Source organism: Aspergillus terreus, genomic scaffold, assembly GCF_000149615.1.
Source record: "Aspergillus terreus NIH2624 scaffold_1 genomic scaffold, whole genome shotgun sequence".
Taxonomy (NCBI): domain Eukaryota; kingdom Fungi; phylum Ascomycota; class Eurotiomycetes; order Eurotiales; family Aspergillaceae; genus Aspergillus; species Aspergillus terreus.
This window is the reverse complement of record NT_165972.1, coordinates 2,141,222-2,164,337: the sequence shown is the minus strand read 5'-3', so window position 1 is coordinate 2,164,337 and position 23,116 is coordinate 2,141,222. Positions and strand designations below refer to the sequence as shown.

The 23,116-nt window shown below is 52.5% G+C and overlaps 8 protein-coding genes and 4 non-coding genes across 12 annotated transcripts; 5 read left to right on the top strand and 7 right to left on the bottom strand.

Annotated features, from left to right (window-relative positions):
- Positions 1 to 659: 659 nt before the first annotated feature.
- On the bottom strand, positions 660 to 1,442 carry ATEG_00772 (uncharacterized protein; the record flags this gene model as incomplete). Its single annotated transcript, XM_001210858.1, has 2 exons — positions 660 to 1,255; positions 1,304 to 1,442. The coding sequence occupies 2 exons, from the start codon at positions 1,440 to 1,442 to the stop codon at positions 660 to 662; spliced, it is 735 nt and encodes a 244-aa protein (XP_001210858.1).
- A 418-nt stretch (positions 1,443 to 1,860) lies between these two features.
- Positions 1,861 to 1,934, top strand: ATEG_10489. Its single transcript has one exon. It is a non-coding gene; the product is annotated as a tRNA-Val (tRNA).
- A 721-nt stretch (positions 1,935 to 2,655) lies between these two features.
- ATEG_00771 (uncharacterized protein) lies at positions 2,656 to 3,012 on the bottom strand (the record flags this gene model as incomplete). Its single annotated transcript, XM_001210857.1, has 1 exon — positions 2,656 to 3,012. One exon carries the CDS (start codon positions 3,010 to 3,012, stop codon positions 2,656 to 2,658), a length of 357 nt encoding a protein of 118 aa, XP_001210857.1.
- A 1,022-nt stretch (positions 3,013 to 4,034) lies between these two features.
- ATEG_10490 lies at positions 4,035 to 4,108 on the top strand. Its single transcript has one exon. It is a non-coding gene; the product is annotated as a tRNA-Val (tRNA).
- An 859-nt stretch (positions 4,109 to 4,967) lies between these two features.
- ATEG_10484 lies at positions 4,968 to 5,041 on the bottom strand. The gene has a single exon. It is a non-coding gene; the product is annotated as a tRNA-Val (tRNA).
- A 2,249-nt stretch (positions 5,042 to 7,290) lies between these two features.
- ATEG_10483 lies at positions 7,291 to 7,364 on the bottom strand. The gene has a single exon. It is a non-coding gene; the product is annotated as a tRNA-Val (tRNA).
- Positions 7,365 to 7,940: 576 nt separating this feature from the next.
- ATEG_00770 (Zn(II)2Cys6 transcription factor) lies at positions 7,941 to 10,127 on the bottom strand (the record flags this gene model as incomplete). The annotated part of the gene is made up of 2 exons (XM_001210856.1): positions 7,941 to 9,895; positions 9,977 to 10,127. The coding sequence occupies 2 exons, from the start codon at positions 10,125 to 10,127 to the stop codon at positions 7,941 to 7,943; spliced, it is 2,106 nt and encodes a 701-aa protein (XP_001210856.1).
- Positions 10,128 to 12,922: 2,795 nt separating this feature from the next.
- Positions 12,923 to 14,765, bottom strand: ATEG_00769 (protoporphyrinogen/coproporphyrinogen oxidase; the record flags this gene model as incomplete). The annotated part of the gene is made up of 7 exons (XM_001210855.1): positions 12,923 to 13,058; positions 13,109 to 13,545; positions 13,598 to 13,773; positions 13,828 to 14,434; positions 14,482 to 14,562; positions 14,621 to 14,690; positions 14,749 to 14,765. 7 exons carry the CDS (start codon positions 14,763 to 14,765, stop codon positions 12,923 to 12,925), a joined length of 1,524 nt encoding a protein of 507 aa, XP_001210855.1.
- An 860-nt stretch (positions 14,766 to 15,625) lies between these two features.
- On the bottom strand, positions 15,626 to 16,762 carry ATEG_00768 (uncharacterized protein; the record flags this gene model as incomplete). Its single annotated transcript, XM_001210854.1, has 2 exons — positions 15,626 to 16,501; positions 16,544 to 16,762. 2 exons carry the CDS (start codon positions 16,760 to 16,762, stop codon positions 15,626 to 15,628), a joined length of 1,095 nt encoding a protein of 364 aa, XP_001210854.1.
- Positions 16,763 to 17,332: 570 nt separating this feature from the next.
- ATEG_00767 (uncharacterized protein) lies at positions 17,333 to 18,106 on the top strand (the record flags this gene model as incomplete). Its single annotated transcript, XM_001210853.1, has 1 exon — positions 17,333 to 18,106. One exon carries the CDS (start codon positions 17,333 to 17,335, stop codon positions 18,104 to 18,106), a length of 774 nt encoding a protein of 257 aa, XP_001210853.1.
- Positions 18,107 to 19,436: 1,330 nt separating this feature from the next.
- ATEG_00766 (M48 family metallopeptidase) lies at positions 19,437 to 20,202 on the top strand (the record flags this gene model as incomplete). Its single annotated transcript, XM_001210852.1, has 3 exons — positions 19,437 to 19,678; positions 19,744 to 20,000; positions 20,108 to 20,202. 3 exons carry the CDS (start codon positions 19,437 to 19,439, stop codon positions 20,200 to 20,202), a joined length of 594 nt encoding a protein of 197 aa, XP_001210852.1.
- A 719-nt stretch (positions 20,203 to 20,921) lies between these two features.
- ATEG_00765 (chaperonin-containing T-complex subunit CCT8) lies at positions 20,922 to 22,852 on the top strand (the record flags this gene model as incomplete). Its single annotated transcript, XM_001210851.1, has 3 exons — positions 20,922 to 20,980; positions 21,125 to 21,495; positions 21,576 to 22,852. 3 exons carry the CDS (start codon positions 20,922 to 20,924, stop codon positions 22,850 to 22,852), a joined length of 1,707 nt encoding a protein of 568 aa, XP_001210851.1.
- Between the last annotated feature and the right edge of the window lie 264 nt (positions 22,853 to 23,116).

The following is a 23,116-nucleotide window of genomic DNA, read 5'->3' as shown; positions in this document are numbered from 1 at the left end:
TTCAACCGCCATTGCAGCAGTTGACTCCACAGTACGATGTATTTGCCCAAACAGACCCCAGGAATAACTTCGTGAACCAGGGAAGAAGATTGAGAAATGAATTCAGGCTAATTGAGAGAAGGAGTAATATAAGAAAAGGGTGGCGCGTTCAAGACGAGTCGCAGGATCAGTCCGGGGGGTTTCGAATGAGCCAGTATGACCGCGGGGATGATAGTCTGGGGTGCCAGAACCGCAATCTAGTACCCGTCTAGTCCCCATGCGGAACGGGCCAAGACCCTAAAAGCGCCGCCTGCACTCTGGACTTCCATTAGGCCAACCTTGCCGAGGAACGGCGGACGCCACGGATTGCTCGGCGACAGCCATTGTCTGGCCTGAGATTGTGATCATTTGACCCGTGTGGCAGGGGATCAGCGGTCGAAGCATCCCTGCACGTCTCGGGTCATCTCCCCGTCAGATTGAGGGACCACGATTCGACCGTTATCCCGCCACGGTCATACAGACGGAAAGGCTTCAGTTTAAGAAAAGTGCTTGGGTGGGAGACAAGCATTCAGGCACACAGCAGCCTTCAGAGTTAAGAAAGAGGCGTCGGCGGCTACACGCCTTATATTCGTGGCAAGTTGGAGCCACGTGCGCCACTTGTGAGGAAAGAGTGAGACATGTCATCGGTTCGTGTCCGCTTCAGTGTCCAAATCTGTGGGTGTCGCCTCGGCGGCTAGCCGAGGCTTCTTCGATCGCTTCTTTTTCTTCTTCTTGACCACGCTGTCCAGGTCATCCCCGGAGCTGGCAAGGATGCTACTCCGCCCAGTGTTGGCCCTCTTACGGCCCACCCTGCGGTCGTTGCGGAAGACAGGCTGACTCTCATCGGCCCGAATTTCCTCTCCCTCGACCAGGACCAAATCACCAGTTTCGCCCAGAGACTCCCGTGCCATCTCCTCCAACAGGATTCCCATGGCGATCAGAGCCGTCTCATCCATGCTCCGATAGTCATCATGACCGCGGTCCCACGTTGCATTGTCGTAGAAATCAGCCGAGTAGGCATGGATTGCTTCCAGAAGATCGGAACTGGGGAGAGGACGGTCGAATGTAAGAGCCTCGTGGGCGAAGTAGAAGTCGTTTTCTTCGTAGCGAATTGGTGCCTGATTTCGGCGGAAAAGGACCTCTTCTGGGCGTGCAGGGCGAAAGGTTGAGGACGCCGTATCCCGATACCTGGAAGCATACGGCGCCGAAGGTAAGAAACCACGGGTGCTTACCCGGCCTGGCATCCATCAGCGCTGTGCGGGATAACATACGGATCATGACCAACCAGCTACGGCATCGAAGACGGTCGCCTGTCGCTTCTGTCTTCGGGAAGATGGGTCATCGACCGGAGGCTGGTCCTTTGCCTCGTTGGGGACCCGAATGAAATTATTCTGCCTCAATGAGAGAGATTTGCCGTGGGACATGGTGAGACTGGGATGTCGGAAGACAGTGCCCTGAAAGGATAAAGTCTGTTTCAGTCATACAAATGGCATCCTGCAGGAATGAGTTGGATGTGTCTGGTCTCCAGCCGGATATCAGATTGTGAGTTGATCATAAGCCTTTTCGAACGCGGAGGAAGCTGGCTCTCCGATATCTTGTGTCCGCACCCTTCACCGCTTTCCCTTTATGGTCACCATAGGCTGGATCGGTCGGATTTCAAGATGCTTCTGTCGATTCAAGATGGGAATATTCCTCTATTCCTATAAGCCGAAGACTATGTCTATCTGGAATGATTTAGCGCCTGAAGCAAGGGGGTATAATCAGCTCTGCTACTCAACTACCTTTTTCGTCAATACGGTTGGCGATAATAATGTCCAGCCCAAAAAACGTTCGTCAACAATTGGCCGGTTGGAGTAGTTGGTTATCTCGCATCGTTAACACCGATGAGGTCGCCGGATCGAGCCCGGCACTGGTCAATCTTTTTGCGATCATCTCGCTGTGATATTCACGTTCTACGAGCCCATATCGGGCAGCATTTTGCCATATTGTGTAGGCCCATCTCCCAGACTTTCGCTGAGACAGAATGCTGGGTTACCGAATCTTTGCATAGATTTTGTGCTTTGTAGGTCCAATTTGCATACTTGGATAACGTCCATTCGGCTCTCACCACAGTGAACAGCACCATATATATATCCTGGTCAGTCAACATATGCTTGTGTGGGACATGTGGCGATCAGTACCACCATAAGACTATCTAGACACACTGGAAGAAGAGGGCACGTATTTGGTTCTCACTCTCGTCAATATATTTTGTATGCAGCTTTCAGCAGTCTTGGGCTCCGGACTGGCAGTAACACTGCGTGCCATGGCTCCATATGGAATTTTGTTCTAGCTATCCGACCTATAGGAGGGATTTCTTTGGCCATCCCCGGTCCTCCTTGTCAAGAGAGATTGAAAACATAACACAGTTAACATAAAAGAAAGGTTGAGATGACCAAGTTAATAGTAGCAATTGTAACTAACTGAAATAAAGGAAACCCGTCTATCTAGTTGCTCAAGCGCAAGGACACTAGCCTCAACTACCAAGAGACTTAACCAGTAATATAGGAGGCCACAGAATCCTCTTACTTTTGACAACATATCACAACTTGCCTAATCCTCCACATCAATGCAATTCTGAAGCAGGCACCAATACTCTCAACAGCAAGAGATCTCGAACACCATCATATCTATCCTTCGCTTCTTATCCATATCTGTGTCGAGACCCACGTCGGCCTCGCCGATAAGGCCTAGTCTGCTCCCTGGAATTGGCACTTCTCCTGAAGTCACATTCCTCGCGAAGACACCGGTAGGTCCAATGATCCCCGGATTGCTCGTGCTGCATGCGGCTTGGAAACCCGCAACGGCAACGAGGATGCTTCTCATCCCAGCCCCGCCAGTCGTCCGCAACATACCTTGGGCACTTACAACACCGACGATACCGCCGGTATAGATTCCCATTGCGGTTGGTGCCAGAGTAGCGAACGCCCATAACATACCCACAACACCGCTCATTCTGTTCAAAGAGGCGAAGCTCCATCTTGACTGATCAAATGAGCTTGATACTCAAAAGAGGAGACAGGGAACTGCGCAAAGAGAACTAGGATTGCAAAGTAAATGCGAAGGTGAAAGAAGCAGAGGGAGATCGGGATAGAAATGGATAGATATAATCATTTCCTGGGGTGCTTGGGCCCCGGGCTTTCTTTCCCTTAAACTCGAACCAGCTGAGGTGAGACTGGGCGTGGCGTTCTCTCACTGGCTATGCCATGGGGGGTTGCCAGCGAAAGGCTGATGCAGATACAGACTTGGAAGCATCACACGACCAGCAGTAATTTTCTGGACGAATAATCACCAATAAATGAACGCCCCGTGGTCGTCTCTGGAGAGTTGCCTTCCATATTAGGAAGGCTAGCCTTCGGGGCACTTCGTTGCTTTCCCCTGTATCATGCAAAACAGTCATAGTCGGTCGAGAATTGAATGTCTCCAGTCCTATCCCTTCGATCGTTGCAATAGCCATCCGCAGCTTGAAAGACATGATGATCGGACCTTTCTGGTCACGGACATATACCTGTTTGTCCCTTTTCATGGTCCACTCCCCTCGTCGACTGTCGCTGTAGTCGAATCCCAAATTACCAGGCTCGTATACCGCTTATATTCGTTGCTCCACTCACGACCACCGTGGATGGCGAAGGGAACCAGAACCGGATATGTTAACTACATCTAAATGCACCATGGAGGCGGCGCTCGCAAAGGGTATGGAGCAGTAAGCATATTACATCCTCCATGGGCAGCTGTGAGAAAGAATCGCCCACAGAGACGCTTAGAATTATCGCTTTTTGATAGCACGAGGAGTGTCGATTTGAACCTTGCAAATGACTTGGGGCTGAAATTGGATAAGTGTAGGCATGATGACATCTAAAATCAGAGACCTACCTATCTGACTTGTTGGCTTACTTTCCAACTCTTCTGGTATGCCGAATTCCAGAAAATCTTGACCCCACTCATAGTGTCAAAAATTGAGCGGTATCTCAACAATTGGCCGGTTGGAGTAGCTGGTTATCTCGCATCGTTAACACCGATGAGGTCGCCGGATCGAGCCCGGCACTGGTCATTACTTTTTATTTTTCTACCTGTCTTTCTATATGGCCATATAGCATTGCAAGGCGAAATGTAGCCTTTTTTTTTTGTTTTTTACCACCTTGTTCTTATCACGGATTATACTTCTGATAGGCCAAACAGCGCTCCGAAGGCGTCAGATGTGCACTGGACTACATCCCAAAGCATCCTCCCCAACCACAAGCTATGCGCCAAAATCGTCGGTTGCATACGACTCGGTTGTTCGACCATCCCCCACCCTTTTCAGGTTCTGTAGCCATTGAAAGTAGTAGTTTGTTACGTAGAAAAGCATATGCCTGTAGGTGAGGTAGCGAGTAGACCAAGTCACGTTAAGGTTAGTTCCCATCTATAGTGGTCATTGTGTGGATGAGCAATACAACCTTAACCACTTTTGTCCATCAGGCATAGCATCTCGGTGTATCCGTGAACCTGATACGATCTGGTTTGTACTGGTAGCAATCGGTACTTGATTAATTAGGTAGGCACCAGATACCATGCGTACACAGTAGATGATAAACCGCCTCATCTCTGGTCATGATACTTGGGTTGTAAGGAACCTATGTTCTGCCGAGCGCAGTTATGTTCGACAATGTATCAAATTAGCCGGATGGTAAGACTTCCAGCAGTGAGGTACAAAGAAGAGCGTTGGCTAGCAGCTCAGAAGATTTTATGTCGTTGCAGGGCCTCTATTTTGTGGAGTGTCGCCGTAATGACGGATTGATTTTGCGGGCTTCGCCCCACAATTGGAGACAATGCGGTCGTAATTCTCGTGGGTTTGGCAACCTACCTAGTTACCTGGACTTGGGTGCCTGTAGATTGATGCGAAGTACAAAAATATAGACTCAAAAAGATATTGACCAGTGCCGGGCTCGATCCGGCGACCTCATCGGTGTTAACGATGCGAGATAACCAGCTACTCCAACCGGCCAATTGTTGAGGTGATGTCCAGATTTTGACAATATAAGCCAATGTTAAATATCGCACCATGCTTCCCGCTTTGTTGTGCATAGGTTGGTCTAGTCACTTACCTTCAGGATGGGAGATATCCGGGATATTTGCAGGCAAACAAGATATTCCAGTTATGGTATTAAGGATATGTCAATATAGCGCGGTGTGTTGTATCATGACTGAATAACACACGGTAGTGGCATTCCTTGTGTATCGGTCTTGCCGCTTTCTTATACCTACGTAGTCCTGAGCATTTGATAGCAGATCATAAAGATGCTAGACTGTGGTATACTTTTGGAATTTAAATTAGGGAACTTCTTCCCGGCATCACAACATCCAGGCGAGGCAGGTCTAAAGCCCACTGAAGCATCGTACATAACGAAGGTAGCCATTTTTAGGAAGACTAGAGCGAAGTTGGTCAGGCCACCGTATACTTACACTCGGGTGAGCCAGCGGCGACTCGTGTCAGAGGCGTATCTATGATATGGGATTATGGAGCAGGTGTTGGGCGGAGGGTGAACGCCGCTATCATCCTATAGATGGGCTGCAACCTGGTTACATCCTTATTCTTTTGGGTATGTCGTTCATTGAGAGTTGACTTCGCTGCTTCTGACTGGCATATCAGGTATAACTGGATATACGGAATGCAAAGGACCGTGTGTTGTTAATAGTATATATCTGAAGGCGGGTGTCCGGCACGTTTCTAGCCATTACCACAGCCGCAGCCATGCTCCTCCTCTCTGCGTAGACTGATCCAACGGAGCTAATTATGGGCTAAGCGATCCTAATTATTATCAGCTAGAACGTGAGAAGGATCGCCTAGACATAGGAAAGTTGCGCAAGTTTTGTAATCGACAATCACTTAACTGATTGGTAGGCTAAGGAGTCCGTATAAGGTGATTCTCGTCATGCCAAGCCTAAAACTGTGAGATTATGAAGATATCTCCTGTATTTGTGGCGGATACGGGTTTATCTAGGCTATGGTATTATGACAAATCCTCAGACGAAGGAACCAGAGGAGGAGATATCGGCACTCGGCGCTCCAAGTCCAGGGTATCGATCCGTCACTCTACTGATGGGATAGTAATGGAGAGCAAAGACAAGGTTATGACTGGACTAACTCGCTTGTCTGAGGAGACGTCGTTCATCTGTCCTCGCGGAACACCTAGGTGCTTTCTACGGGCGAAACCTTCCTCTGCCCATCAAACCTTCTGGACAGCAGTCAATCTAGCCCCCGAGGAGGTTCTATGATGGATAACACGAAGGGTGGCAGACACCTCTATACTACGAATGTTGGTGAGTCATTGGCGAGTGGGATAGGAGAGCTATGCTGGATATCATCCAAGTAACACAGCATTGGGTCCTCTTTATATTGATTAGCGGTAGATCAATTGAGATACTAATAGGACTGTACCCTGTGATAATGCTAAGTAATATAAGAGGAATCTGTGTAGCTATTTGAACACAGCACACGCATGCTATCTGTTCTTTACTTTCCCATTTGCCCTTGGTACGGAAAGAAAGTGCACTGGTCATTATATATAACCTGAACAGGCTACTCCCATCGACCTGTACTCACATCCATAAGCACAAATGCCTGGCACGAAGGGGATCGCTAATAAAACAGGCGTAATACCTTAAACACAGGGGAAGCTACCGGTGAAACATATACATTACTTGCTCAGAATCACATAGACCTACCTTAGCTGGCTCCTGTCATACATCATCGACCTTGATGTATGCTCTCCCTGCACACCAATTCCAATGCAAACGTCATTAAAACAGCCCATTTGATCACATCTATCACGTATGTTATAAGGTTAGGGCGTATACGTGTAGTACTTGGTGCGTGCTTAAGGATACTTTTCTCCAATGCTTGTCACCATCCGAACCGGTGTAAAAGCCTGCATCACCAACCACACTAGCAAAAGTCCCCAACAGGGCGATTGCAAACGTACTTGGATACAATCCAACCTAACCAGAGATAACACCCAGTGTCATAGTCCCTTGTCCCATTGCGCCGCTGCCAAATAGGATGACATCCATACTTCGTCTAATTGCACTGAAGCCTTAGTTGTAGTGGACACCGAGACTTACCAGCTCCTCAGACCAACGAACTGCCGGCACGTCTTGAAATAGGAAAAAAAAAAAAAAAAAAAAAGAAAGGGGAAAAAAAAAAAAGTAGAACTTCCTGACGAAGGACTAAAGTAAAATAAGGGCAAAAAACAATGACCAGTGCCGGGCTCGATCCGGCGACCTCATCGGTGTTAACGATGCGAGATAACCAACTACTCCAACCGGCCAGTTGTTGAGGAAATCGACTCATTTTTGACTACAGAAACCAGGAGAAATCCTGGCCGATCCTATACCACAACTGCCATCAGGATACGTCAGACAACATCGCGAACGCGCTTCGATTTATGGGTATACAATACCACCTAGACTAGGTACCTAACCTATGCAAACGAGTGACACGACCAAAACCAAAAACAGAAACCAAACATCAATCCCAACTCCAACGGCTTAGATCCGTGGAGACAGCCGAACTCCCTCCAACACCGCAACTCCCCTGGGTATGGATCCCGTCCGCGTCCCTGCAGAAATCCCACATCAGTGCACGTTGTCGTTTTGCATGTCGCGTTTCCCTGACCCGCAGTGAAGCTCATTAGTCTATAAAGAGCGAAGAATGGAGACCCGTCGGTCTGTGGGTGCGCATGCGCATCGGAAGATCAGACCGGGTCCGGGCCCCAAGTTGGTGGTCACATTTATCCAAGCCCGCTTGAATAGTCAGTCCCATCAAGGGATTCCAATATGGGATGCAATTCAATGCAGTCCCATGTGTAAGAGACAGAATATCAAACCCAAACTCCAAGTCTCGTTCAAATTAGAAGATAGTTCCACCCGTTTTGCTTCAGCACGTCGCGCCAGTGCATCTGCGGCCGTCGGGCCTCGGGCGACTCCCATTCGGCGCCGGTGATGGGTTGCGGCGACGCCGACCCCTCGAGCTTCACCGGGCTGGCCAGGTCGGGGCTGTCCTTCACCGTGCTGAAGGTCTCGATCGGATCGTCCGTCACGCGCCACACCTCCTGCAACACCCGGTACATGCGGCCGAAGCTGCCCAGGTCGGCGTGCGGGCCGAGTGCGGCGGCGCGGTCGGCCAGGACGGCGCGGAAATGACTCGAGGGCGCGGAGTAGGCGCCCGTGATGAGGAGCGGCCAGACTAGGGAGCGGTCGAAGCCGTTGGGGCCGGACGGGATGAACTGCAGCGTGTTGGCCATGGCGGCGACCAGGTTGAGGTTGCTGGGCTGGCTGCGGTCGAAGCCGGGGACCAGGCTGCAGAGGTAGATGCGGGCGGCGATGCGGAAGACGGCGGTCATGTTTTTGGTCAGGACGTCGGGGCGCAGCATGCCGTTGGGAGCGTAAGGGTTCTCCAGGGTCTGGTCGGCCGGCTCGGTGAATTCCAGCTGGCGACCCAGGGCCGAGACGTGCGAGCACACGGCCATTTCGTCGATGCTCCCGGCGTTCTTCAGGGCGTCCAGACAGGTGATCTCGGAGATGAGGTACATGACGCGGTCGTCACAGCCCATCAGCTCGCGGAGGCCGGAGGAGGCGCCGCTCAGGTGCTTGGAGCGGTAGGTGTGCGCAAACTCGGGCGTCTTTCCGTGGATCGTCGAGCCGAGGATGTCGATCCAGGACGTGAGGGTCATGCTGAAGGGCGGCTGCATGTAGGGGTTTCCGCAGGCCTCGACGGCGTTCGGCAGGCCGAGTCGGTTCGCCAGGTTGGACGCTGCCTGGAAGTGGTCGTACCAGGGGATATCGGGCAGGTAGTCGTCCGCGGGACCGACGGAGCAGTGGAAGAAGATCATGGCGAGGGTGGCGTCGAGGATCTCTTCGTGCTTGGTGTCCTCGCCCAGCGCCAGACACAGCTGTGAAACAGCCTCAAAACGGTGTCGCATGATGTCGTGGTCGATCTGCTCGCCCATAGTGGGGTCTGTCGTCTTCAAGTGGATGGCAGCAACGCTGAGACAGCAGTGGAGGTAGCATCTGTTGGTCTCGAGCGCCTGGAGAATGGCCTGGGCGCGGAGGTGGCCGCGCTGGTGCGCCTCCAGGATGGGGAAGATCATGCGCAGGACATTATGGATGAAGTGGTCGAGCAGAGGTCGGTCATGGTCACTCACGGGGATGTTGGCCTGCAGCATCTCGTAGGCCTGGGCGATATTCTGGCTGGACAGCGCCGGGTCGATACCGGGAAGAGCTGGTGGCGGAGGGAAGCATTCCTCGTGGAACCAGTCCTCGCCGGGGAAGGTTGGCAGAGGCGCATTTAGTTGCGGCGGCGCAAAGGTGCTGAAGGTCGAGCTGGTCGAGTCATGGCGCAGGGGGATGTCGTTGACATAGGTCTGTCGCTCTGTCTTGACATCGATCTCGTAGGGACCGAACGTCCCGCAGATTTGTTGAGGCATCTCGGGGTTAGCAAACTGCGACGAGAACATGTCGTACTGCTCTGGGAATACTGGACGACCGTATTCATGTTCAGGACTCGTCGGGGAGGGGTCTATCGGCCGGCTACGGCTGGCAGGGTCTGTACATGGATGAGTGGAGGGAACCGGCGAGTCTGCACCGACGAGACACGCACCGCTCATGGACCCGTTGCGCTCATTCATCTTCGTCTGCTTGATCATGTTCTTGACCTTCTCTTTCTGGCGTCTCCGCTGGTCTGCATTGGCCCACCATGCCGGACGCTTATATTCGCACTTGACACACAGGTTGATACAGGCACTGCAGGCCGGGTGTTTCTCGTCACATTTCTTGCGGCGGAGACGGCAGGTGAAGCAGCCTTATCATGAGAAGGGATTAGCGATGCATGAAGCTGAGGAAGTATGCCGAGCAAGTATGAGCCCGATGAGGTGCAGCTTACCAGAGCGAGATCGTTTGTGCATCTTGACTGCGGACTTCTCCATCGTCCCCACCGGGGTTCCTTCACTCGAAGACGACACCGAGGAATCGATGCTGGCCTTCTTCATCGCCACATTGGCGGCAGACGACTTTTTCTTCGACGCGGCAGGCATTGTTGCTTGCACTCGGCGGCACTATCAAAATGCAAGTCGACCGGCGGAAGTTATCGCAAAGGACAGGACACAGTCGTCTGGCAAGCTGTGTGGGATGGAGGATTAGGTGCAAAGCTGGTCCAGCAGCCTTGACTCGTGAATTAAACTAATATAAGGGAATGACAGACGCTGATGCGAAAGGACAAACGTGTGCAGGAGACGGTTGACCGAACCACGGCCTTTTTTCCATGGCGGCGGGATGGAGGAAGCTTTAAATTAAATGCGAGCGGTTTGTGACTTGCCAGGCACGATGCTGATGTTACTATTTTCATCCTCTCACCCCCCGATAGCCGAGCGTCAGAGTGCTGGGGAAAGGATAGGCTGGAAGATCACAGCAAGCAGATCCCCGGCTGCTGGCACTAGCAGGGGGTGGGATCGCAAAGGAACTGGTTAGTTCGTTCGCCCACCGGACTAATTTTGGATAATTTTGGATCCTTTGCGCATTGGCGCCCATGCAGGTTGCTGTCCAGGATGATTGGCAGGCCGGTTTGATCATCTCGAAGGCTGGCTGGGAGATGATTGGAGTTGAGGGCTCTATGGGCTGCCCAACGGGATGCAAGCGGTGTCGCATGATTGTGCATTTGCCTGGCACAGCAGAAGTGCTATTTCTCGATACTGTCGGATACTCCGAGGCAAGCCTTCTATCTGTCTTGGGGGATATCCAGGTATCTCTGCCTCGTATGGAGTACACTCACGAAGATCGAGGACGGGAGATCATGACAAATTCGCCGAAGTGTGATATCTCCCCCGGCCAATGGCCCAGCTGTCTCTTCCTGATCGGGAAAATGTACGACGGCCACTCTCCTCTCTCTCCACCGTTGACGGCGCGGGGGTGCGTTGATGCCAGGCCCGTTCACCGTGATTTGATCGTACCCAGACGGCCAGCCGGGGGGTCCGACTGTCTCGAGGCCAATGATGACGGCCCAACACGAGTTGAACGAAGAGGACTAAGATGGAGTCATGAGCCAAGCTTCCCTCTGGCCGGAGTGATTGGCAGAGGGAGAGGAGCATCGTTGTGCAGAGGCGGGAAAGCCGCAGCCAACAGCAGCCAGCGTCTTACCCGCCAGGATCAGAACAGTCATTTAGGGTACTATTATTATCTCTTGTTGCCCTTGTTTCCCCTCATCCAGAGCCATAATTAGTCTGCTGGGCGGCAATTAACGGCCTTTCTAGGGCCTGTCGTGGTGCATGGACCGCTGCATGGCTGGATAGTTCTCATGATCTCCCCACCCGGAGATAATAACATGGGATAACACGGTCAGCGCATTAGCATGGGGAAAGGAAGCTAGCAGACCATTTAGCTTTGATCTACTGCAGCCTCGATCATCGTATCACACCCAGTGAGAATGCTGATCCCCAGCCATGGTGCCATCGTGAACCATGGAACGACCGAGCACAATGCCATTGTAGAGAAGTAAGACACGTCTTGCAGAACCTTATAGACTTTGCTTTCTTGAGAATATAGTAGAATAAAAGAATCGAAGAGAGTATGCTCTTAACCGACGGCATCGGGTGCTGACCGACATCAGACAAGCTGGTCACATTTAGTGGCCGGCACTAATGCTTCCTTATCACATTCGTGCACCTGCAAGCTGCCCCCCATTCGGCCGCTAATTTAACACCCGTGGCGAATCAGACTGGCAAGAGATGAGGTCAAACTGCAGAAACCCTGCAGAGAGCACAAGCCAACTGTGACTTGTCCGAGCGGTGGCATTAGTCTGTGATAACTGCGGTCGCGTTGAGCATTTGAGTACCTTGTAACTGCTGTAGTTAGCAGTGGAAAGGTAGAGAAGTATTAACTGGTCCATTATTGAGTGAAAAGAAGAAAGCAGCGAGGAATGTTCGGATAGTCGGTGGATGAATGTACTCCGTAAAGGCACTACTGCAGAGATTGTGCAACCGCTTCCCATGCAGAACGGGGCTAATTATCACACTTTCCCAAATTATCCTCATTTATTAATAGTAATTTACTCTTATTCAGCCCTTCTATATGAGTATAGATCTACTCATAGCTCTGTCCACCAAAGAATTGCATTAATGTCCCATACCTCGAGAGTACTTGACTAGAACTATGACTGTGCCACCATGGAGAATGCAAACGATGAACACGTACCCCAACCGCAGTTGCATCCAGACCCAACATGAACGAGTCCACATCCTCCACCATCAAGATCGCCCCGTTAAGCGCCGACATATATCTGACAACCCGAGGCGTTCGATCTCGCGTTTCGCAGGACGGCGCCAGATGGCGGGCTAGATGTAGCATCAAGCGCCAGGAGCCTCACCCCGTACAGCCCAGAGCCCATTTATAGAACAGGTCCACGTGCTGTCGCTAGTGAAAGGCTATCGGGCCATTATGATCCTCATTCAGATGCAACAACTGCCCTGCATTGCAGATTTAATGACCCGCCCATCTACAACGATCGGCTGTGGTTGCACAGAGCTCGTTTCGTCCTCTCAACTGCGCATCTGCCGTTAGTTCCGAGAGGAGCAGGAGACTCTGGCGCATTGGAGGATTGGCTTAAAGTTAACAATATACTGCTGGCGGTAGGTCTGTCTCTGCTGCTGGTCACAACGGCAGCGGCACTGGCCTCAGGGATTGGCAATAAAGGGATCGTATGTATGGCTAACATCTTTATATCCCGAGAAATACTTATAGAAGCATATGTATTTTCTAGTCTAGTAGGCTGCTTTATCTACGGAACACCGGTCACCATCCACTGCTTCCGTTACTCAGTATCACACTGCCTATATCCTCACTGAACAACAGTCTTCATGCTTCTCAGGCGACGCTCAGTGTTGGCACGACCGTTGACAAAGTCGGGGTAGGCCAAGGTGAGCTCGACAGCACCAGAGACAATGTGGTCAACAGCTTCCACACCCAGCATAAAACTATATTCCGTTAGCGTGTGTACACGGGGCCCAATTGTCATAGCAAATACCTGTGGTCCTGATTACCGACTTCGTACTTCCACGAACCGAATCGGCCCCGGGAGAGAATATCCTTTTGCTGCAAGTAGGGGAGAATCTCGTTCAGAGCGCCGTTACGCTCCAAGCTGGGGGTGGGGTATCCGTGGTCGAAACGGCGCACGTAGGTGCTGACGATCTCGTCCTCGGGCTGAAGCAACGTGGTGTTGATCAGGCCCTGGATGCAGTCGGCCAGCAGGGTGTCGTGGTTAACCGGCTTATACTGCGACTCGGAAACTTCCAGCATGATAGACCAGTATGGTCCCTCCTGGGCGTCGGAAGAAGCAGGCTTCTGGCCGTTGGCAAGCTGCTTGGTAGGCAACTTGACGTTCTGGTGAGGCTGGTTATTGGGGGAGTAGTTGGAGAAGATGGTAGCACGGTAGAAGGGGCAGTTGTCTTCGGGGAAGTAAAGCTGCAGCCGTTAGATTGTATTTCTCCTTGGTCTGAATCCAGAGAGAACATACCCAGCATTTATCTCCGATGCGCTCAGGGCGTGTCCCACGGATACCGACACCGATCACGTTGGTGGAGGAGTAGAAGAGGGGTTTGCAAAGCTGCTGCAGAGTAGTGTCCGCCATGGCTTCGGCGAGGTAGTCAACCGCCATGGTCGAGATAAGAGATCCGTAGTGAACAATGGTACCTGGCAGTTTTGATCAGCTTAATAGCCAGTCATCCCATTAGTATTGCAACCGACCGTCCTTCAAGTAGACCTTCTTAGCGTCGGCATCGACCTTGACCACAGTGCCGTGCTCACCAAAGCAAGTCTTCTCCTTAGCAATCGTGTTGGCCACAGCAATCCAGATCCCACCGGTACCGCCCTTGGCAGGGAACTTGAAAGTGGCATTGGGTCCCCAGTTGCCAGCCACCTTGTTGAGGATGACATTGCTGGTCAGCAGCTTGAGGTTGGGAGCGGCTACCCGCTCACCTACCCAGGTAGCGTTCATCTTGCTCGGGGACACCGCCCAGACCTTGAAGTTGTATGGGCGCATAAAAATATCGTTCAGCCGCTGGCCGACATTGCGGGTGTTCCAGATGTCGAAGTTTTCGGGCTTGTCCGACGCAGGGCGGGTGCGAGCCTCTAGGGCTGCATCAATCAGACTCTCGATGCATTTGACCTGCTCCTCCTTGGGCAAGACGGAGATATTGTTCTGGAAAGGGTAGGGGACCCAGCGGCCCTGGTAGCGGACATAGGAGACCCGCTGGTGCTCGTACCAGTTCTCGGCCTTGGGGAGGGCTTCGTGGAGGCAGTCGTCGAAATACTTGTAGTGGGAGAATATAACATGTCCACCGACATCGAACAGCTGCACAGCAATTAATATCTAATCATTAATGCGGCAGAATGACTTACAAAGCCTTCGGGGGTGACGTCTGTCGAGGCCAGTCCACCGGGGGTTTCGTTTGCGTCAATGATCATCCATGAGGCACTGTTCTGGATTCCCATGCATCGTTAGCAGTTCTATCTTCATGATCTAATTGATCACACTTACCAGCTGCTGAAGACGCTTAGCGGCGCCCAGACCGGTCGGACCAGCACCGATCACCAACACATCGACATTGCTGGGAAGACGTGTCAGCACTCTACTTCCATAAACACGACCGGGATAGGGCAAAGTACATTTGCTTAGCAGCCATGATAGGAGATGTTGAAAGGGGAGACTGAGTGGGAAGAAGAGAGAAAGGAAGGGGAGGGAGAAATGCAAAACATACAAGCAGCAAAGCCTAGCAGAGAGCCGCAAGAAGATCGGGAGGCCGTTTGATTAAGTCCGAGGACGACCGTCTCAAATTAAGTGACGCGCGTCAGTGGATGTGGATCACGGAAGCATGAACCGGGGGGTTTGTCCCTTTGGTGATCTTAATAATCTATACCTTACTCTGGGCTACCACGGAGTACGTATGTAGTTTCTTACTGACTGGGTCTCTATTTTTAGGGCTATACTCCCTATCGGGCGGGGCTCTGATGCTTGTCTCTACGGAGTCCACGGCCCGAACGGACGCCCCACACTCCCCCGCTAACCGGCATCCGATCCCTGGATAGGGAGGCACCGTGCACGGAGGTCTCTCGCGTACGCTTTGGCATCAACCAGGGTTAACCATGTAATGCCGATCATGTTTTTTTGCTGTCCACAGGCTGTTGAGGTAGTGCCCTTATATAAATTGATATGTGTCAGGTCCTCCACGCAGGGTACTCTTCTAAACTGAAAATTCTGGTTTCCGTCCTAGTGGGAGCACTTGGTCACCACAATTGGAATGGAGATCATTAACAAGCACAGACAAGGCATAGTAGACATCTCGATTCAAAATCTCCATCCAGCGGTAATGCTATGGCGATCCTGCTAACATCCCTCGAAAGGATCAGGATGCATACAAGTGTTCGAGATTCAGAGCTCCTTGGCTGTTGGGCTGTGTTGATTTCGCTGTCATTCTGTTTGAATATCTGGACCAGTATGCTCAAGTCAGCTGGCTAGCCCTCGGTATGTTCAAAGAACAAGCTTCTACAAATCCTCCATCCAACCCGCAATCACGCCTGCAATCTCATCACTGTTCTTCTCCACCATCACCATGTGTCCATTCCCGTGGATCCCCCTCTCTCCCAACTGCATATGTTGGACATCTACCCCAGCCTGTTTCAAAAACCTTACAGTGCACCAGTCATGAGTAGCATGGTACGATGCTTCCGCCGTGACAAGCAGGACTGGGAGCTGCCCTAAGAAAACCAACTGTCTCGGACTCGGGTCCTCTGCCTGTAACACACAATCATCGTGCACCTCCGATCCGGACACAATCTTCTGCTTCACAAAATCCCTCTCCGGATCCGATACAGGTGGCTCATACGTCAACGCCGTCTCGGTCAATCCATACGGCCGCGCCGGCCCAGCGCCAAAAACCTTTGCATTCCAGAATGGCGGCCCACTCGGCTCGATGGCCACAACACCGCGCACCAGATCCGGGCGCTCATCCGCGATGACCCAGGCCATGCTTCCGCCCTGCGAGTGCGCTACCAGAATAACCGGCTGGCCGATCCTCGACAAAAGCGCCGCGCCAGCAACCCGCATCATCGTCTCCTGCTCTGCATTGGACGCCAGCGAGGGCACCGTCGAGGCGTAGTACGCGTCAAACACCGGATCGCCCATCATCCCCGTCCCGGGCCACTGCGTGTGCAGCACCGACTGCGGCCATTGGACGTACCGCTCTGGTGCGGTGAACAACTCTTGGATGTGTTCGGCGGTGTATTTTCTAAGGTCGCCGTTGGTGGTGTTGTCCCAGGGACTGCGGCCGCGCGCGGCTTGGTCGAGCAGGTAGCATTCGTAGCCTTGGGACAGGAAGTAGGAGGCCCAGCCGTCTTTGCCGTCGGGCTTGTTGAGCCAGTTCTGGGGGTGTTAGTGGGCTCGGCAAGGGGGGAGGGGGCGTACAGTGGCGGTTTGGTCGACGCCGTGGATCAAGACGATGGGATGGGGTTGGGTTGGTCCGTTTAGGGGTGTTAGACGTTCGACGTAGATCTGGTTGGTGTAGATGTGCTCTCCTGAGCTGGTGAGGGTGTAGTTTCCGCCGGCATAGAAGTATGATCTGTGGTGAGGGATAGCGAGAGCGAGGGGGATTGCTGCTAATATGGATAAAGGGTGATAGAGCATGGTGTATGGCTTCAATAATGGATTGACGTATAATAATATGGTCAATGTACCTCGTCGGATTTATGGAGAGTGAGGTTGATCGAGTCTGGGATGTATGCAGCGGTGTAAATATATCTGTTGTCGCAGTAGCCACAGTAACCGTTGGACACCTGACGGTCAACTCACAATATGCAGCCATCTGCACCTGTAAGAACTATGCTGGAATAGTATAAAAGCAAACATTGTTTGCAGGGAAAAGCCAACGGGGTATTGTTTGGTGAGAGGTAACTAGGATTATACTTATCCTTCTGGACTAGACAATGTCTCTAGGTACAGAACTTATACTTCCTGTCCTGGACATTTCTTTCTATTTGTCTAATTGACATTATCAAATGTCCTCAATATTCTCTCCGTATACTCATACTGCTCTAAATACAACTCTGTGGATGCTTGACGTCATGCCAACCCCGCCCTGAATAATACATCATTTGTTGTGATATCATCCAGCGCATCCACGGTATCTTTTTAAACGTTCCACGCTCTCCCATCCTCTAATGAACTCAAACTCCCCATAATATATCTACTTCCACCATGGCTCGCATCTTCATCACTGGTTCCAGCGACGGCATCGGACAGGCGACGGCCAAGCTCCTCGCCGACAAAGGCCACTCAGTCGTCCTTCACGCGCGGAATGCAGACCGCGCTGCGACCACCCGCAAGTCCGTCCCGAACGCAGAGGCCGTGCTCGTGGCCGACTTGCGCTCGATCGCAGAAACCAAGAAACTCGCCGAGGAAGCCAATGCCCTGGGAAACGGGCGCTTCGATGCGATCATCCACAATGCCGGCATTGGCTACGGCTCCACGTCCAGCCGCGAGATCACCGCGGACAAGATATCCGCGGTCTTCGCGGTGAACACGCTCGCGCCGTACATCCTCACCTGCCTGATGCACAAGCCCACGTCGCGGCTGCTCTACATGAGCTCCGACAGCCACTACGGCGGCGATGAGTCCCTGCGCAATGTCACACAGTCGCATTCGTACAGCGACAGCAAATTGCACGATACCATGCTGGCGAATGCCTTTGCCCGCCGATGGGGGGATGAAATCCAGGTCGTGAGTATGCACCCCGGCTGGGTACGGACCAAGATGGGAGGCACCATGGCGCCTGGTGGGATGGATACACCGGCCAAGGCGCTGGCGGATTGGGCAGTCGGACAGGGAAGTTTGGCCAGCCTGAAGAGCGGAACGTTCTTCACCACGCGAGGCGCAGAGTCGGCGCATCCTGGAGCTGGAAATGTCAGCAAGCAAGAGGAGTTGTTGAAGATTTGCAAGGAGGTATCTGGGGTATCTATTCCGGGGGAGTAGATCGGCGTCTGCAGAAGCGGACTATATATTTTCACCACGAATCTTGAGCGGATTGCCCCAGGAAACTTGGGGCACGATATAACCACTCTGGGCAACATGTATACCTTGATAAAATCACAGCATGACCGAATATATCTATCCTCTGTGTTGCTTGTGAGTTCGCGCGTTAATAACTGAATAGAATAGTGCGACTAGTGGAATCATAGTTTTCAGCCCGTGGGTATTTTCGAGGACATGTAGAGAACACAGTAACATTCCATATAGGCATACTAAATAGATTCACACAGTATTACTATAGTATTGCTACCGAAAGGATGACTGCTGAGTGTGGTAACTACGGAGTAACTATACCGAGCGCTCATATTTGTCCTCAATTGTCTGCTGGCATCTGGTAGTGGCGTAGTGGTGTAGGGTATATTGATTAGATATCTAAAGATCCTAGATAAAGCCTAAGATCTTCTCTAAACTTAATGCAGGAAGAGATTGAAAAGCTGAACCCATAACCATCTCTAGGAAATTTAAAAGGAAATCATAAGCATATTATTGGTTTGTGGAGCAGATAAATAGCCCCTGTGGCCAAGTGGCCAAGGCGCTGTGCTTGTATATGCCAAAATATCGCCCGCCTCTACCGCTCGGCAGGGGTAATCTTATTTTTCCTAGACGATGAGCTGTTAAGACCTGGCCGAGTGCTTTGTGAATCTCATGAGACCCCGGTGTGGTTAAAATCTTCCTTCCCGCTTCATCGTAACCCGATACGTCATCCGATCCACTCCGCACGACCTCAAAGCTTCAGCTTCAGCTTCAACTCTGCTGACCTTTCGCGACAGCCTACGTACCAGTTAGTCCACAGTCTGCCACATACTGCCATCCGCGACATACTCTCGCCTATTATGCAAAGCAGGCCGCCATGTTTCGCACGACAATAACCCGTCCCTTTCTCCGCCCCCCGCCGGGCGCCTCCCTCCCTACCCGTCGCATTTTTCCGCCCTCTCCGCGCTCGCTGCCCAGAACCATCGCGACGTCGTCTTTCCGTACAGGTCCTTCGAGACCATCGATAGCGGTATTATTCGGATTTCCACGCCCGCATCCTTCCCTCCGACATGCATTCTCGACGTTCCCACGACGTCCCTTCAATGGCGGAAACCAGTATAGACGCTTTAGCCCGTCGCGTGAGCCGCTCCTGACACGGCTGTTGAATAATGCGAGACCGCACCACTTTGTGATTATAGGCCTCGGGATTAGCGGGTTCTATATCTATAATACCGAAACGGTGGAGGTGCGTCTGGAAATCTCTCGTGCTGGACACATGTCCCCTAACGCACCAGTGTAGATGACGGGTCGACGCCGGTTCAACTGCATATCTTCGAAGAGGGAGCTGCAGATGGGTGAAGAGAGCTACAGAGAAGTGCTGAATCAAGAGCGCGGGAAGATTCTCCCTGCGAACCACCCGCTCACGGTCTCGGTCAACCGTGTTCTGCAACGGCTGATCCCGCAGGCGCAGATTGAGGGCGCGGACTGGCAGGTTCATGTGATCGACGAACCGCAGACGAAGAACGCCTTTGTGCTCCCTGGGTATGCGCCGTTCTTCCCGTTGTATATCTGATGTGGGGGGTTGGCTGACTCGTGATGGGATGAAGAGGAAAGGTGTTTGTATACACCGGGATCTTGCCGATCTGTAAGAACGAAGATGGGCTGGCAGCCGTTCTGGGCCATGAGATTGCCCATGTGGTGGCGCGACATCCGGCGGAGCGCATGAGCACTGGGTTCGTCTCATTCGGAATAGTCTTTCTCATTTCTCTCTTGTTCGATATCTCGGGACAATTTCCGTCTCTCATATTGAACCTGATGTACAGTCTGCCGAACTCGCGGACGCAAGAGGTGGGTTCATCCTTTGGTTGGTGTTTGCAGTCGAACTAATTGGTTGTCAGGCGGAAGCAGACAATATTGGATTGAGTATGGTCTCCAGGAATGCAGACCAAGTGCCGTGCTGATGTGATATAGTGATGATGTCCAAGGCATGCTTTGACCCAGGTGCTGCTGTTGAGCTGTACGTGATCTGTGATTGGGTCTGGATACTTTTGACGGACGAAGGCTGACAATATGCTAGTTGGGCTCGCATGCAACAAGCAGAGGCACAAACGCCTCCCGAGTTCATGTCTACCCACCCATCGGTAAGGGCTCCCATCTGCCAGGATCGATGGCTTGCTGACGGGCTAACCATTTGAAGAGCTATAACCGGATGGAAACCATAAAGGGAATGTAAGTGTGACCAGGCCAGGCTTTAAAATTTCGTCATCTCACTGGGATTAGGCTCTACAAAGCGGAGGGAATCTATGAGGACAGCGGCTGTAATGTTGTCCGCGGGTTCAGTAAGACCCCTTTGCCCGATGTCGGAGGACGATGCTAACGATATTGACCTGCAGTGCCCGGATTCCGTCAAGCCAGCTCTGCGTGGTAGGGGTATACTTTTATAGAGGCAGGCCAAGAAAGACTGGCCAAGGCCAGTGCCAGTGCCTCAGCCTGTCAATGAACGAAGGATAGACGCCATAATGAGACATGATTCCACTCTGTACAATACAGCAATATCAGCAACGTAATAGCATTTTGTCTAGGTAGCGTGTCGATAATAATAGTGAAATAGTTGTTGTATGTATAAACTTAGTCAGCATCCCAAAGAGGCAATGCCCTAGCCCCTCCGCGTGCAAACGAAACAAACCGCAGACCGTCTCAGCAGCTCCGTTCAAAAATTACCTCCACGTCCGGTCGCTTTCACTCGATTCTCCCTCCCAATCTTCCAGAGAAAGCTCCCGTCACCATGTCGTTGTCAATGCCGGGACCGTCCCAGGCGGGTCTCTTCAAGCCTGGATACCAAAGGTAAGCGAGTCCTTGGTTGTGGTACCCCGGGATGGAGGGGATCGTGGTCGTGACCGAACACCGGTCCAGGAGAGCACGACTGGAGGGAGCAATGAGGCGGAACGCATATCTGTCAATTCCGACATGCTAATTATTATCTCACAGTCACGATGCTGAAGATGGCGCTGTCATCCGTAACATTGAAGCCTGCCAGGCTATCTCCCAAACCGTCCAGACATCGCTGGGTCCCTATGGCCGCAACAAGATTGTCATCAACCACCTGCAGAAGATGATCCTGACGTCCGATGCTGCGACGATCCTTCGCGAGTTAGACGTCGTTCACCCCGCCGCTAAACTCCTCGTCATGGCCAGTCAGCAGCAGGATGCCGAGATGGGTGATGGAACGAACATGGTCATTGTCCTGGCCGGAGAGTTCTTGAAGAAAGCGGAGGAGCTGCTACGAATGGGTCTCAAGACGAGTGATATCGTCCAAGGTTATGAAAAGGCTCAGAACTACGCACTCAAAGTACTAGAAGGTGGGTATTACCTCGTGTCCTCGGGGATGTTTTACTCCGTTCAGGGGCTAGTTGACTGACGACAATGTGTGGTGGTATAGATCTCGAGGTCGATCGCCTGCAAGAGCTCCGCTCCAAGTCTGAACTCAGCAAGGCCCTCCGCACCGTCGTCGCCAGCAAGCAGTCCGGCACGGAGGATCTCCTGGCTGGATTGGTCGCCGAAGCTGTTCTCGCCGTCCTCCCCAAGAACCCGGTTAACTTCAACGTCGATAACGTCCGTGTGGTGAAGATCATGGGTGGCAGTTTGGAGCAGTCGCGCGTCGTGAAGGGTATGGTGCTCGGTCGGGAGCCCGACGGCACGGTCAAGAAGGCCCAGAAAGCCAAGGTGGGAGTTTTCTCCTGCCCCATCGACATCTCCCAGACCGAGACCAAGGGCACCGTGCTGCTGAAGAACGCCCAGGAGATGCTTGACTTCACCAAGGGTGAGGAGGACCGTCTCGAGGCCGCCATCAAGGAGCTCTACGATTCCGGTCTCCGGGTTGTCGTTGCCGGCTCGACCGTTGGCGACCTGGCTATGCACTACCTCAACCGCTTCAATATCCTCGTCATTAAGATCCTGTCCAAGTTCGAGCTGCGCCGACTCTGCCGCGTTGTGGGCGCCACTCCCCTCGCCCGTCTGGGTGCCCCCATGCCCGACGAGATGGGCACCATCGACGTTGTCGAGACCACCGAGATTGGAGGAGACCGCGTGACGGTGTTCCGTCAGGAGGATGACAACACGATCACCCGTACCGCTACGATTGTCCTGCGTGGCGCCACCCAGAACCACCTGGATGACGTTGAGCGAGCAATCGACGACGGCGTCAACGCCGTCAAGGCCATCACCAAGGACCCCCGCCTTGTTCCCGGCGCAGGCGCCACTGAAATCCAGCTGGTGGAGAGAATCTCTGCGTTCGCCGACCGCACCCCCGGATTGCCCCAGCACGCTATCCGCAAGTTCGCCGAGGCGTTTGAGGTCATCCCCCGGACGCTGGCCGAATCGGCCGGTCTGGATGCCACCGAGACGCTGTCTCGTCTGTATACGGCTCACCACCGTGCGAACCAGGGTGCCGCCGAGTCCGAAGAGGAGTCTGGCGAGGATGGAAGCTCCGACGAGGAGCCTTACTGGACTACTGGTGTTGATCTCGAGGCGGGTCCGGAGTTTACGCTCGATACGGTGGATGAAGGCATTCTCGACCTGCTGGCTTCCAAGAGCTGGGCCATTCGTCTGGCTGCTGAGTCGGCACGGACAGTCCTCAGCGTCGACCAGATCATTGTGGCTCGACAGGCAGGAGGACCCAAGCCGCCTGGTCCCAACCCCAACTGGGATGAGGATTAAGCGGGAGGAAGGTAATCTGCGATGAGATGTATGTACGTATGGAGGGGGAGTAAAATGCGATGGGATAGAGCCACGATATCATGAAAAGTGAGACTGGAGAGTACATATCTGTCGTAATACGGAATGATCTATTGATGCTTTTGGACTGTTGGATATGTTGTACTCTGTATGTCAGTTTGTATAGGTGGTGTCCACGTGACTATAGTTTTTCCGGGCCGAGCAGGAGCGACTTTACTTTTTCATCCGCCGTCAACTCCATCAAAG